General features: G+C 32.5%; 1 protein-coding gene across 2 annotated transcripts in view; it reads left to right on the top strand.

Annotated features, from left to right (window-relative positions):
• Window positions 1–8939: 8939 nt before the first annotated feature.
• Window positions 8940–15414, top strand: part of LOC143076913 (protein unc-13 homolog D-like) — a 144698-nt gene continuing 138223 nt past the window's right edge. Inside the window, exon 1 of one of the 2 annotated variants that reach the window (XM_076252807.1) lies at window positions 8940–9461. In XM_076252807.1, coding sequence (XP_076108922.1) covers window positions 9201–9461 — 261 coding nt within the window. In that variant the 5' untranslated portion in view covers window positions 8940–9200. Of the gene's footprint in view, window positions 9462–14013; window positions 14269–15414 lie in introns of those variants that run through there. The other variant, XM_076252808.1, reaches the window with a different exon arrangement.

The raw sequence follows: 15414 nt of genomic DNA, 5'->3' as shown, positions 1-15414 counted from the left end.
TGAGGTTGTACATTATGGATGTAAGAAACAATACCACAGTCTTTGTAAATGTGGAAAATTAGCTCTCCGTTTGTGAATACACATGTATTTGCTGCCTAACGAGTATGCTGATTGGGTATAATGTCCTTACCTTAATATAATACCTTGAAACTGTAACACCAGTGGATGAAGTCTTGGATGCGTATGGTAGTTGTAGCAACGAATGCTCAGGATATTCTATCTTATCCACCACTTGATGTATTTCAAGCTTAGCTCTAAGTTCACATTAAGAGGCAGGGCAGACACTAGAATCATTGTGTATGTGTCTTATGCAGTGAAACACGAAACTTAAACGAGTCATGATTCGCTTATGGTGTCATTACTGTTTCGCTATTCCGTGACATAGGGGTAGACGAACTATGGATTGTGTTTGGGATGGCAAAAAACTTTGGATTAATATCTATCAATGGCCTTTCAAATGCACTAGGCAATGAGTGATCACACACACTTATTGTGATCCATGCCTTTTCCGGTTGTGATACGGTTCTCTGTTTGCTTGAAAAGGAAAAAAAGACTGTGTGGGAGACATTGATGGCATTTAAAGATGTGACTTTAACATAAAGAATGATGATTGATCAGCCTAAATCACCGGGGTTTTACTGTAAGATCGCAAAACTTATCCGATTGGGCTAACATGGTTAACGAAGCAAGAACATAACTATTTGCACAAAGGGAAAGGCTAATTGAGGCTGTTCCCTCAACTTGGTCTAGTCTTTTCCAGCATGTAAAACGTGCAATAAACTCAGGCGGGTGTTTTTGGGACGAGCTTGGAATTGGCTGTTATGCTATCCAGTCCAGGCGCTAATGGATTGCGAAGGGACAAAGAGGATCCCATTTAAAAAAAACTCTTTCTTAGGCCTCATCATTTTGTTAGAAGTTCGTACATTGTGGATGTAAAAAAGAATGCCGCGGTCGTTGTTTATGGGGGAAATCGGATTCCCAGTGCACTGTTTTGTGTGCATGTGGTGATGACTGTGAATAAACATGTATTTTTGGCCAAATTGTAGTAATTTTAAAAATGTTTTAGTAATTTAGTGATTTTATTTTGTTTTAAATAATCTATCCAAAACTCTACATCGAAGATATGGATTTAGGACTAACCTTTGAAATTTTCGCCATATTTTTTACCGGAAGTTTCAACTTTGTATTTAAACAATTACAACAGAACAGAATAAGTGGTTTTGGGGATAATTTAAAGCCAAAAGTTTAATGATCAGCACAAAAAAAACAACATTTTCTTAACATGTTGAAAAAAGTGGAATATTTAAATAATAAATAGATATTTCTATGTCCGCCATTTTTGATATTATCGGAAGTAAGGATTTTTAAGATATACGTCTTATACATTGTATCCATAAGAAGCACTAAAGAAAGGTTCTTGCACAATGTAATGATAGTAGCAATACGCTAAAACACACTTCAATTACCACCCCCCCCCCCCCCCCCCCTAAGCTTATTTTAGTACAATGTCCGGAAGTAGGGTATTTAAAGATATCTAATCTATATAATATATCCAAAAGTGGTAAAAAACAAATGTTTGTACTAAATATTATGATAGTAGCATGATAATAACACCTATTCACATACTAGCCTTCGATATTGGGCTGATTTAAGTATGATGTCCGCCATTTTGAATTCTACCGGGAGTGAGACATTTTTTCAAATGCCTCCCTATCTGAAATCAAAGAATTATAGTTGAGGAAGGTCTATGCCAAATTTCATGCTCGTAGCAGGATGTGCACAATTTTTCACAAAGCCGCCGTACACCAGATAAGAAATAAGGTTGTTTTTGTTAAAAAATTTATATTCCTTCGTTTTATGCATGACGTCACAAATAGTACCCATTTTGATTTCCAACAAAAAACAATGAAAATGGGTTAATTTCCATTGAATATTTGAACTTGAAACAAACTTTGACATAAATAGTTCTATACAACTTTCTAACATGTCTTTAAGTCTCTAATTTATCTTGTCAGTGTCGGAATAGTTACCAATGCATATGTGTTTAGCTCATTTTTGGAAGCTGTAATGTGAGTTATCTAAGTAGCTTACGTCTACGCTATTTCCTTTTGGGTTGTGTCAATAGAAATCTTAGCACATCTTCTTATTCTTATATATAAACTGAATGTTTTGTCTTGTGTTCTTTATTCAAATGTATATTCCTGTTATTAGAATCTTCAGCATGACAAGACAGCAATAACGGGAAATCGATCATTGTACATATGTACATGTATATGTAAGGTTAATGAAATTATTTGTTGAATTAGTTTTTTTTTTAAGTTGGATAAATTTCCATTGTGGCAAAAATAATATCATCAAAGTAAACTTTGCGACATGTTTAGAACGAACCTAGCATTCAAACACGGAAATTACCCGTTTACAAAGGTTTAATTTGACTTCATTAATCTATTTTCCCTTTTTCAAACCATTCTCTAACGTTTTTTGGTTTATTTTGACGTTAAATTGGTCATTATGGGATACGAATGTTAAGCGTACAATGTTTGTAAATTAAAAACAACGAAAACTCATTTATCATTTCCATTCGTCATTTTGCCTCCAGTGTCTTCTGGGTCTTTACATCTATGGTGAAACGAATCTCACGATTCGAAGCTTCATTTGTATCATCATATTAAAATAAAATTTAGAATGGAAACGAGTAATGTGTCAAAAATTCAACAACCCAACCGAAGAACAGTCCAACGCCACTAATGGGTCTTCGTCACAACAAAAACCCCGGAGGTGGGCTTAAGTTGGTCTCTAAACTAAAATATACTAGTTTTCTCGTTTGAATTGTTTTACATTGTCTTATCGGGGCCTTTTATAGCTGACTATGCGGTATGGGCTTTGCTCATTGTTGAAGGCCGTACGGTGACCTATAGTTGTTAATGTCTGTGTCATTTTGGTCTTTTGTGGATAGTTGTCTCATTGGCAATCATACCACATCTTCTTTTTTATAGTTCAGCAAAAATGGACGTCACACTAAACCCACAAACATATAATGAACCAAAATTTGAAGAAAACAAAACATTAAATTTAATGAAAATCTTTTAATTCAAATGCATCATTGCTACATGTAGGAAACTGTCACTGAACACCAGACCTACACAAAAGTTTGTTATCAGTTTTCTTGTATACACTAAACCCACAAACATATAATGAGCCAAAATTTGAAGAAAACAAAACATTAAATTTAATGAAAATCTTTTAATTCAAATGCATCATTGCTACATGTAGGAAACTGTCACTGAACACCAGACCTACACAAAAGTTTGTTATCAGTTTTCTTGTATTATATCATTAATGTCACATGTTTTCTCACATTTCTTTGACCTTTCATCACAATACTTCCGACACTGGTTATCGTCTTTTCGTTCTATACAGCTATACGCTTCAATGCACTTGAAGAAATCTGTCGCACATTCACTTCTACATTGTAAATCTGCTGATACAGTTCCTAATGCCAAAAAGGCAATTGAAAGGATGTAAAGAACAACAACCATCTCTGTTCTGAAACAATGATTTTGAAAAATTAGAACATGGAACAAAAGTGGGTTCAATCATAAGGTGGATGCGGGACCTAAATTACTCAATTATTAAATCCGGTTCCTTACTTTGAAGAAGAAGAAGACGAGGAGATGTCGTATGAATGTGGTTTATTTTTGCCAATTAAATACTTGATTAATTGATTTTTGTTCACTTAACATCAAGTGGCTACACTTTCAAATGTACTTTTAGCTTCAAACTGTGGCTACACGCGTTTAAGGTTTTTCACACGTGTCCACCCGTACGTATGTATGGTATCTTCCGCAAATGAAGACAGCATGAATAGTTTTCCTCTTTAAAATTAATTATTTGTCCTTATGTCTTTTGTGAATGTAATTTACTGTATTTCTATAAGACATTTTTTAATAATACTAATTTATAAAAGAGAGGTGGAACACCCGTTTCGGCTATTGTAAAATGATTTTTTTAATTTATATCTTTTACATATAAAATGAGATATAGAACATATACAATTATATGTTTCTACAAAGATTACATTCCTAATTTTTAAAAAAAATCACATTTTTTTTGTTTAAGTTTCTTAAATTATCAAAAGTCAAATACATTTCACTCTTTCAATTCGAGAATCACTTCGTTCGGTTAGTGTCTCATATCATTGACCTACTGTCAAGATGCATATTTCTTTACGTGTTACAGATTTTTTTTTTAAATTCTTTTCGTTCATTTTTTTATATGAATAAGGCCGTTGTTTTTCTCGTTTGAATTGTTTTACATTGTCATTTCGGAGCCTTTTAAAGCTGACTTTGCGGTATGGGCTTTGCTCATTGTTGAAGGTCGTACGACGGTGACCCATGATAGTTGTTAATTTCTATGTCGTGTTGGTATCTTGTGGAGAGTTGCCTTATTGGCAATCATATATATACCAAATCTTTTTTTATATATTAATTTGATGTTAACAAAACATTACTTACCTCTTGTTATAGACTACTGATGAGACAACAATGTTGACTTGCCGAATTTAAGACCTGCTTGAAAATGAAATTTTGGTGTGTAGAAACGTCAATATATTGAATCTAGGCAGCTAAATATAATTGTTATTTTCCTGACCACTCACGCCATGACATTTGTTCATTATATTTCAATTATGAATTATAAATTATGGTCATTTTATAAATATAATTCTCTTTGTCTTCCATTTTATATTTTTCAATGAACTTTTGCCCGCAATTATCAAATGTTATTTAATTTGATACAAACACTGTAACTTTCAAAACAAGTTGAAGGTCTCGCTAGATATTATAAATGATGAACTGTTAATTTTGTAAAAGCGACTTTCATATGTAGTTTCCTTTGCAATATTAAATGTCTATAAAATGTTCTGTGACCTCACCCTTCTCATATAATATAGATTTTAGAAATCTATAACTATTCACATATTTTTAACCTCAAAAAGGAGATAATATTCAAGCGGCACGTCCTTTTATTACCTTGCATATAGGGAGTGCCCCTCTCCGAGCAATTATAAAAGCACCATTCCATTGCTTCTGAAATATTTAACTGGTGAGTTGGCTTTTTTTTTGTGTCATGACTTGTTACGCCATATTCTTGAATTGATAATATTGATTTATGGATGTCATTTAACATGGTTGAACAATTTGAAATGTGAAATATGTTAAAAAATAAAAATACCAAAAATACAAAATTCCTAAATATCATTGCTACGTCATTTTGGTGTTTTGTGAAAGTTCTCTCACTATTAATCAAGCATACCAGATTTATGAATAAGAAAAAAATAAAGATATCCTATATCCTTCGTGTGTTCAGAAGACGTTACATTTACTTCATCAGTATAACTAAAAAAAATATTGCGTTTAACATAATTGCTTGAAATCTACAAACAAAAGATAAGAAAAAACAATAAATTTTAAAAAAGTCTCACTTTAAGATCTTGCCATTACTATTTGTACATAAATTAGGCCGTAAGTTTTCTCCTTTGGATTGTTGAACAATTGTCTTTTCGGGGCTTTTTTTGCTGAATATGCGGTATGAGCTTTGCTCTTTGTTGAAGGACGTTCGATGACCTATAGTTCAGTTAATTTCTGTGTCCCTTGGTCTCTTGTGGAGAGTTGTCTCATGGATACCACACTTTTTGTATTTGAATTCTTCATGAAATTAGGCAGCTTCCCAAGTAAGGATGTATGAAACAGATACAAACAAACAAACCAGATACATCTCAGCTGCCATAGCGAGTCCCGCGGATTACAGATGGCAACAAAAAATGTCAGTTGACAGTCACTTCGACATTTTCCATACAATTTACAAAAAACATTATACCACACAGAGCTTGGGTTATGTTTTAATCTAATCCCAATCTCAGAAAAGGAGCTAAATGTCTTGAATAATATGTTTCCTAAATATTCTTTTATTGTATTATTGTATGAAATTGTTCACTTGCAGAATTTTCGATTCAAGGGCAATATCTGATATTGCATTGGATAACTATAGGACATGTTTGTTTATTTTATTTGGACAGTAACCTAAAAACACAAAAATATTGAAACACTGTGTTGTATAATCATGTTGCGGAATATAAAGCTGAATTAGTTTTTCAATTGACCAACTCTGAGCAATTCATTAAGTAAAAATACCTAGAAAACAAAATAGCAAATATATCGACCTCCAAGGCTTATTCATAAAGGGAAAATCCATATTTGTTCCCCCAAAACAAACGCTATCAATCAATGGAACAGATGACAAACAACTGCCACATTCTTTTTTACAATACTGACCGTTAAATGGAAAATACTATTTATCATTTTGAAAACAAGTTGAAAACCCACCCATGTTGACATTCGTTTTACAGAACTTTAGACTTTATGCATTTATGAGAAACTTTTTAATATTATATTTGATAAAGGTCTTATTCCACATAGCTGGCTTATAGGTACAATTAAACCAATTTATAAAAACAAAGGAAACTCCAAAGATCCAAAGAATTATAGACCAATTACTATCGTTAGCTGTCTGGGAAAATTATTTACAGCAGTTTTGAATAAAAGACTTAATGATTTTTCAGAAGAGTTTACCTTAATACAAGAAAACCAAAGTGGTTTTCGGCAAAAATATTCTACTACAGATAGTATTTTTACCTTGTATTCTTTTTTTGAATTATTGAAATGTAGGAAAAAGAAATTATATTGTGCCTTTATAGATTTTGAGAAGGCTTTTGACACTGTATGGCGAGATGGTTTGTTTTATAAAATGTTGTTAAATAATATAAATGGTAAGATGTATAAGGTTATATCTAATATGTACTGTGATACTCAATCTCGTATATCATACAATAATTGTAATTCAGAATACTTTGCTTGTGACAACGGCGTACGACAAGGAGAAAACTTATCACCTTTCCTATTTTCTTTATTTTTAAACGATTTAGAAGATTTCTTGGTTAGTAAAAATATTACAGGACTTAAAACCTTATCAGAAGACCTTGAAAGAGAATTAGAAATACATCTAAAACTTTTTATCATATTATACGCAGATGACACGGTGCTGTTGGCCGAAACAGCACAGGATCTACAGACGCAACTCAATGCCTTTCATGACTATTGTAAGGGTTGGAAACTGAAAGTAAACGTTGACAAAACTAAAACCCTAGTATTTGGTTTGGGACGTTTGCCAAAAAATCTCCAATTTACTTATAATGGCATAAACATTGAGTTAGTAAAGCAGTTTAACTATTTGGGTATTGTTTTTACTAAAACAGGAAACTTTAATATGACTAAAAAATATTTATCCGATAAGGCCTTAAAAGCCATGTACGAAGTCCTGAAAATAGGAAGGATGTATCAGCTTTCTGTTAAATGTCAACTTGACCTTTTTGACAAAATGATCAAGCCCATTCTATTGTATGGGTGCGAAGTATGGGGCTTTGATAATAATGATATCCTGGAAAAGATTCATTTAAAATTTTGTAAAAATCTTTTAAACTTGAAATCCTCAACGCCAAATTATATGGTTTACGGGGAACTAGGTCGTCATCCGATCGAAATAGATATTAAAGTTCGAACAGTACTATTCTGGGCAAATTTGATATCCGGTAAACAAGCAAAGTTTTCCTTCATATTATATCAACTTTCTCGTCATATGAACGAGCACCATAATAACAAGATAAAATGGATCCTGTTTATACAAAAAATATTTCAAGATTGTGGTTTCTCATACATATGGGAGTCACAAAATTTTGTTAATAAAGAATGGTTAAAAACTGTTATAAAGCAGAGATTGCTAGATCAATATATTCAGAACTGGAATTCCCTCATTCAAAATTCACCAAAAGGTATTAACTACAAAATGTTTAAGAAAAACTTGGAATTCGAAGAATATTTTAATATTTTGGACTTCAAAGACGCTATTGTTTTTTGTCGATTTAGAACGACTAATACTAAGCTGCCGATTGAAACAGGAAGATGGCAAAACGTGATCAGAGAAAACCGCTTTTGCAGTCTATGTAACAATCGACAAATAGGTGACGAATATCATTTTATATTTGAATGCAATTTTTTCCATCAAAAACGCAAAGAGTTTTTAACTGCATATTTTACAAAACGGCAAAATACAGTTAAATTCTCTGAACTTATGTCAAGTACAAGAAAACCAGTTCTGAAGAAGCTTTGTTCTTTTATAAAAAATATAAATACTAGTGTTTGTACTCCTGGCTTGTAACTTTTGTAACCTCTCTCGCTTGTTTTGTACATATTGTAAATATTTATTGTTGTATTTGTTATCTCTGTACCGATGTAATGCATTGGCTTTATGAGAATAAAGATATATAGACCAGGGCTAATTTTACAATTTGTTTTTATACAAAATTATAAACAGGTGAGGAGTTTTGATTTCAATTAAAATGTTAATTTATTCACATAACGGTTAAAGAAAAATTACCTGCAGAAATAGGTTGAGATGTTTTGTTTTTATACGAAATTACGTATTTCCCAAAACAGGTGTTTTGATTTTAATTAATGTAAATTTGATAACAATACGATTATAGAAAATGACCTGCAGAAACTGTTTGAGATGTAGAACATTTACATATTATATTTCCTACCAGATGCACAATAACTTGAGTTAGCCCTTCTCAATATATTTTTTTGCAGTGTAATCACGTGTTAACATTTGTAAAAGATTATCATCTTCCTCGCTGTTGGCGATTCAAATTTATATCTTTTAATACCTAAATATGTGCGAAAATTTAGAAATTTTGTTTTCATATCGCTTCATCAGCCTTAAGGGGAAATATTTAACTTGTAAACAGCTTCAACCACCACCTGTATTAGACAAGTAAATTCATTGTTCATCCATTTATCTCGTGTTCGAATAATAAAAACAACACATGTAAAATTGTTCATTTCCACTGGGTCAATTCAGAAGATTATTGTAAAATAAGTGTGATATAGTATGTGTAATTTCGCTGCATATGGTCAAATTACTGAATATTTGGCGAAGTTAATTTTAAATTACTTTAAAATGATTTTCACTATGGATGCTTCAAATCTGACGTAAAAATGCGAGAGGAGATCGTCGTGACTTTAAATTATAATTATTAACCTCAATTATTTACGAATAAAGTGAGATTAAATTTATTGTTGAGCACAATGAATCGTCATGGGATACGGCGGCAAAGGTGCTTCAGCTTATACGTTCCTCCGCAACAGGACAAACAGGAACGAAGACTTCGATCGTTCACACACGGCAGTACTAGTTTTGATGAAACTCTTTGTAAATCAATCAGTAAGATGACCGATATTCTATCAAATAGTGATGGAGATATTCCGGCCGGAAGGAATGAAAACTTTCACCGGAAGCTATGCAGATCCGAGGCTCATTTCCTTCGGAAGACGTTTCAAAACAAAGAGGTAAGACGTAACACCACAGAGTAACAAGTAAAACAGAATGTAAGTAAGAGAACTGACGTACTGTACGAAAGATGAAGATCAATCCCTTGTATCATTTGATTTACCTAAATCATCTAAACAAAGAACCTCATGCATGTAATATATTGTTGAGAAAAAATAGAAATATAATTTGGATAAATAATGACCTATACATTTTGTAACTAACCCTCCACATGAGTAATATGGATTGGTATCAGGGGATGGGTGTCTTTACTAGCAAAATTTCAAATAGGAATACGCTTGGCTGCTGTCCCTTGATCAGTGAACGTATTCTTTAGTTTCCTATGTTGTGTCATGTTACAATTGTTTGTCTGTTTGTCTTTTTCATTTTTAGCCATGTTGTTGTCAGTTTATTTTCGATTTATGAGTTTGACCGTCCATCTGGTATCTTTCGTCCCTCTTTTAAAGCAGACCGTGGGTTGATGCCATGTATGATTTTCTAGTTACGTTGCTCTAATCGATATGCTCGTTTAAAATGTACTATCAACTTCTAATACACCTTGTACTGTTTCAAAGTAAACAAGACATTTTCATGTTCAGAAGGCAATGACCCTGCCGGGAAGGAAACGTAACAGGATAATGAGGAAACGTAGGGCTATATATAAAAAAGAATATGTGGTATGATTGTCAAGGATAAAACTCTCCACAAGAAACCAAAATGACACAGAAATTATAGGTCACCGTACGGGCTTAAACAATGAACAATGGCCGTGTCAGGCTATATCTTTTTGCTGAAGGGATGTTATATTTTGGAGACTGGATCAGCTAATGAATAAACTAAGGATTAAAGATTTTACAACTATGTGAGAATTAAACCAGCCTTGTTTAATGAGCTGTTGTAAAGAGTTGGTGCACGAATCAGGAAGGCACTGTGAGAGCGACAATATCCGTATTACGCGCGCAGCATAGACGTAGTCATATCGTAATTTAGGCGTAGCGGTTGTAATACAAACGTGAAATAATTGTAGTTTGGATCTGCGACTAGCGCGTATTTAACTACTTCCATTGCGCTCCGTCTACGACCTGCATACGATGTTACAGCGACTACTAAACACCCAAATATACTAAGTTAATTTTAACAAGGCTCCGTGTTGAAGGGCGTACTTTAACCTATAATGGTTTACTTTTTAAATTGTTATTTGTATGGAGAGTTGTCTCATTGGCACTCACACCACATCTTCCTATATCTAATTTAATTTTGAGCATGTTCTAAATTGTCGAAGCTTTGGCACGCTCTACCTGGCTCCGATACCACTCCGTTGCAACTGTATCTCTATATAGTTTATTCTCTCTCTCATATGTGCGTAAACAACATCAACCACTAACACAAATTCCATCATAATACATTTTTAAAATAGTAACTAGTGGTTGAAGGTCAACATCATTAGTCATTATCATGTTTAGAACACCAATAATAAATTAAATTTTAAATTCTTGACACTAATGGTCCTATTAAAAACCACATCAGTCTAATTCATGGCATTTACGGTTGTACTTTTAAAAGGGCCGTAACTTAGTAATTTTCAATTATATCATTACCAAGACAATTGACCTACTACATTTATAAACGGAGAAATTGCCAGAAAGTTTTTCAAAAAAGTTGGTTTTACTAAAATCATCTGCATTTTTCTACAAGACTATATGTACATGCGGAACAAAATTGAAAAACAACATCAATCTTTTTCTAGCGTTATCACTAACGATATATCTAATGATTGTTGTCTGTAAAGCCAAGAAGAGCTACAAAGCAATGTTTAAGATTTTTATAAAAGGTCCAGTTAAATGTAAAATTAAATTTTATATACACGATTCATAAGGTCATTGGAAAAAAATGAACCCAGTCATTACTCCACAAGAGGAGAATGTGCTATTACAGATTTGAGATTCAGTTTGGGGCGTGTATCCCTTTTCATTTAACAAGATAAACGAATTCACCCAGATGTACATATTGTAGTGGGTTTTATGAGTTTTCCTAAATAGTTTTTGGACCATAATAAATGTCTGCTTTGTGTATTAGTAGGGCTATGATGATGTCTGACCCTTTTACACTTTTGTCCCCTTTCGTCTTCCTAATCTTCCTTGACGTAATGATAGACAGCTTATGATAGATAACTAATTTTCGTCACATGCTCTAGGGGCATTTCTTTTTTTTTTTTATTATTCGTAGTAAATCTAAATTTATTCCATTTTATTTTCACTGTATTAAATTAAATTAACTTGCACTTATCCCTTTGATCTAAAAATAACAGAAGTGTATACAGCTTGTTCCTCTACTAGAAAATAAGAATAGAGGGACACCACATATAAACTCTTATGTGTAAAAGTTATTGTAAGATTGTAAGGATAAGAGAAAGCTAACATCAAATATGAGAAAATAATTTGAAATATTAAAGAAAATTTACTAGTATATATTTGTTTACTTTCTACACATTTTGACTTTGATGGAGAGTTGTCTCATTGGCAATCATACCACATCTTCTCATGTATATTCATAAAATTTTCAACACAAAAAAGGAAACAAGAAAAAGAGGTACAAGTGGCTGTGATTTGTGTAAAAGATGAATGTCCCAAATGAAAAATAGTAGGAACATTATTTTCAAACCTTTTAAAATATTGAAGTGATGGCACAATGCAACATTTTTCGAAAAATCTGTCTAGAACTTATAGCAATATTTTAAATAAAGAATTAAGTACTGCAATATTAGGCCTGCAATCAGTCAACTGTTGTGGAAATCACAGCCATCACGAACGCCAATCAATTAGCATAAAAGGTGTTAGCTGGTACAGACATCATGACAGTGGCATGCAAGTCGTAATCCGCTAGGAAGTATGAAACACCTCAACGGCCGCATTAAGTCTGATTATGAGCAAATTTTTGTTTGCTGAAGTTGGCACTTACTCTGGGATTCACTTATGTTTGTGGGTATCAAATTTCAATTGAACATTTGAATTTGTGTTTCTTCGAAAACCATGAAAATTAGTATCCAACGAATAATAATAAAACCGCAGTATTCATGAAAAATAAAAGCAAAAAAGAGTTTCATGAAAAATAAAAGCAAAAAGTGTTTCATGTTGAAATCTGTATCAACTGTCATAGTTTATGTTGTTGTTATTGAAGTCGGGATCTATCTGTTTTATCTTAACCGATGTCCTATCAATAGCTTTTAGAATGTATTCTGTTAGTCATACATATAATAGTTAAAAAAAAAAGGTTCATCTAGACTTCAATGCTCAGACGCATTGGTCGCCTTGGACTGTTTTCTGCTCATTGGTCGGGCTCTTGTACATGTGTCATTGACACATTTCCCATTTCCATTCTCAATTTTATCAGTTAAATCTCCATGCATGTTTTAAATAAAAGAAATAGTTATACATTAGTGAAGTTAGGTACTGACATTTCAGCTTAGCCTTTTAGGGAATCACCGTCCATATTTTGAAAAAAATGATTTAATACAGATGACATTATCTTGATTTAGAAAAATCATAGCATTTGTTTTCAGAACTTGAATTTAAATGTTACATGTAAAAGTAATTTACACAATTTAGAAATACTATACTCAATGGAGCTAAAGTTCATTCATAAGTCAATGTTTTAATTCATATATATACGTGACCTGATATTGACATGTTTTAACTGATCATGTACAAAACTTTTGTCACTATCAAAATACTTACCATGCAGCAAGTAGACTTAAAAAACACAAATTTGACCTAATACAATAGGATCTTCCATGTCTGTGCCATTGGTCTTTTGTGGATAGTTGTCTCATTGGCAATCATACCACATCTTCCTTTTTTATATATTCCAGTAAAGCTGCGGAATGGCGAGTAACGAATAGCGAATAATTCTTTTGTTTATAAATGATGTTGCTGTTTATATGAAAATGATAGATTGATTGATTGTTGTTTGCTTAACGTCCAGTGGCAAATATGTCATGCAAGGTCTGGACGATATATGAAAATGAGAAGATAAACCAAATTTCACAGATTTCCGTAAAACATTAAAAATGTAGAATTATAATTTCTAGATTGTTTTAATTCGTTTTTTTTCTATTTATTTTAACAGTTCTACGTTTAATGTTCTTATTGTCAAATATATAGGGTTTTCCCCTTCTGCGTTGTTTTGATTTACGAAGACTGTATTCGACTGGATCTTTAGATACCGTTTAATTGTGTGAACATTAACTTTAATAATAAATAAATATTACAAAGCACGCATTTTATATAATACGAAATAAATTGTATACTTATCGGTTACATCTTAAATCAAACGAATACCAGAAAAAGGTTAACATGGTGTAAAAGATGAATTAAAACCTATCTTCATCAGGCGGCATTATAATAGAATTAAATAGGTTTTTATTCGATAGATTGTAATTGTTTGAAATAACAAAAATGTTGCCTTTTATTGGTTAAACTTTTCATATAAATTGTAATTTGTTTAAAAAGTTAAATACCAGTTTGTTCGATAATTTTCAGATTTATTAATTGACATAATTCAGTATTACAAATTGCTAGAATTTAAAAGATGAACCGGCGTCATGATAGGAAATATAGTATTGATACTGTTCAGAAATTATGTGAAAAAGACTGTAAAAAAGAAAGACGAAACAGTACTGACGGATCTGTCGTCCACTTTCTAAATCGTAATGATCCTCATTGGAGAACAGCTAACACAACAAAAGACACGTCAGTGTTAAATTCACATCGCCTCCTACGTAGATCAAATCCGGCATATCGCGGTGTAAACTTCACGGGCAAGAGGCAGGTAAGTGTTGCCTAACCACTCAATAACAATTACAAAATAATGTTTTTGGATAGTTTTATAACTTATAAGGATGCTAAAAAGAGGCATTACATGTTAATAATAACAAATTAATATGAAGAACAGAAATTTATCAAAAATTCCAGTTTTCGTGTAAATTGTGTTAAATGATCGTGTAGAGTTATTAAATTGTCTTTGAGCACATGCTTTCATGTCTAAACATGAAAATATATATTTCAATTAGTTTGAAACGTTGAGGGCGTTTATTCTGGATCCTCTTATTGGAAATTGAAAGTGCCAAGCTTTCTCTACATAACTGAACTCTTGTAGCAACTCTTTGAGAAGTTCACAGGTGGCTTGTTGCAAGGCTTTTATCTGCCTCTATATAGTATGACCTCCTTTCGGGTTTAAATGTAAACCTTTCGCCCTAATCTATGCCCATCAACTGCTTATTGCATTTATTTATTTGTTTTCCGCCAGAATATGCATATGTTTAAAAAATATTTGCCACTGAACGTTAAGGAAACAACAATCAATAAGTCATTTCTACCTAACGATATAGATGTAAGTTAAAAAGTATTCACGCTTATATGGTGTGATGTTACACTATTGTTTCAGATAAGGATGAAGGCTTGGTACCATTAAAACGTTTAAAACCGCTGCAGTGTTTGCACCTGTCCTAAGTCAGGAATCTGATGGTCAGTAGTTGTCTTTGTTGATGTGTTTCACAAGTGTTTTTCGTTTCTTGTTTTTTTTTATATAGATTAGACCTTTGATTTTTCCCGTTTTAATGGTTTTACACTAGTCGTTTTTGGGGCCCTTTATAGCTTGCTGTTCGGTGTGAGCCAACTTGAAGGCTCCGTGTTCAAGACTGTAGTAAACCTTTGGTGATTTACTTTTATAAATTGTGATTTTGATTAAGTAAATTTAAGTCACAGTTGAATTTTACATCATAGTTCAGCTCCCTGTTAAGTCGTATAATTTTACATAACTTGAAGACAAAGGGGAACGTTAAATTAAATAAAGATCATCAGCTAGACTATCGAATTTCACGCTACATTGAAGACATGTTGGTGACCTTCTGTTGTTGTTTTTTTCTATGGTCGGGTTGTTGTCTCTTTGGCACATTCCCCATTTCCATTCTCAATT

This window comes from Mytilus galloprovincialis, chromosome 5, assembly GCF_965363235.1.
Source record: "Mytilus galloprovincialis chromosome 5, xbMytGall1.hap1.1, whole genome shotgun sequence".
NCBI lineage: Eukaryota > Metazoa > Mollusca > Bivalvia > Mytilida > Mytilidae > Mytilus > Mytilus galloprovincialis.
Note: the sequence above shows the minus strand (reverse complement) of the source record. Positions and strands in the feature narration are given on the sequence as shown.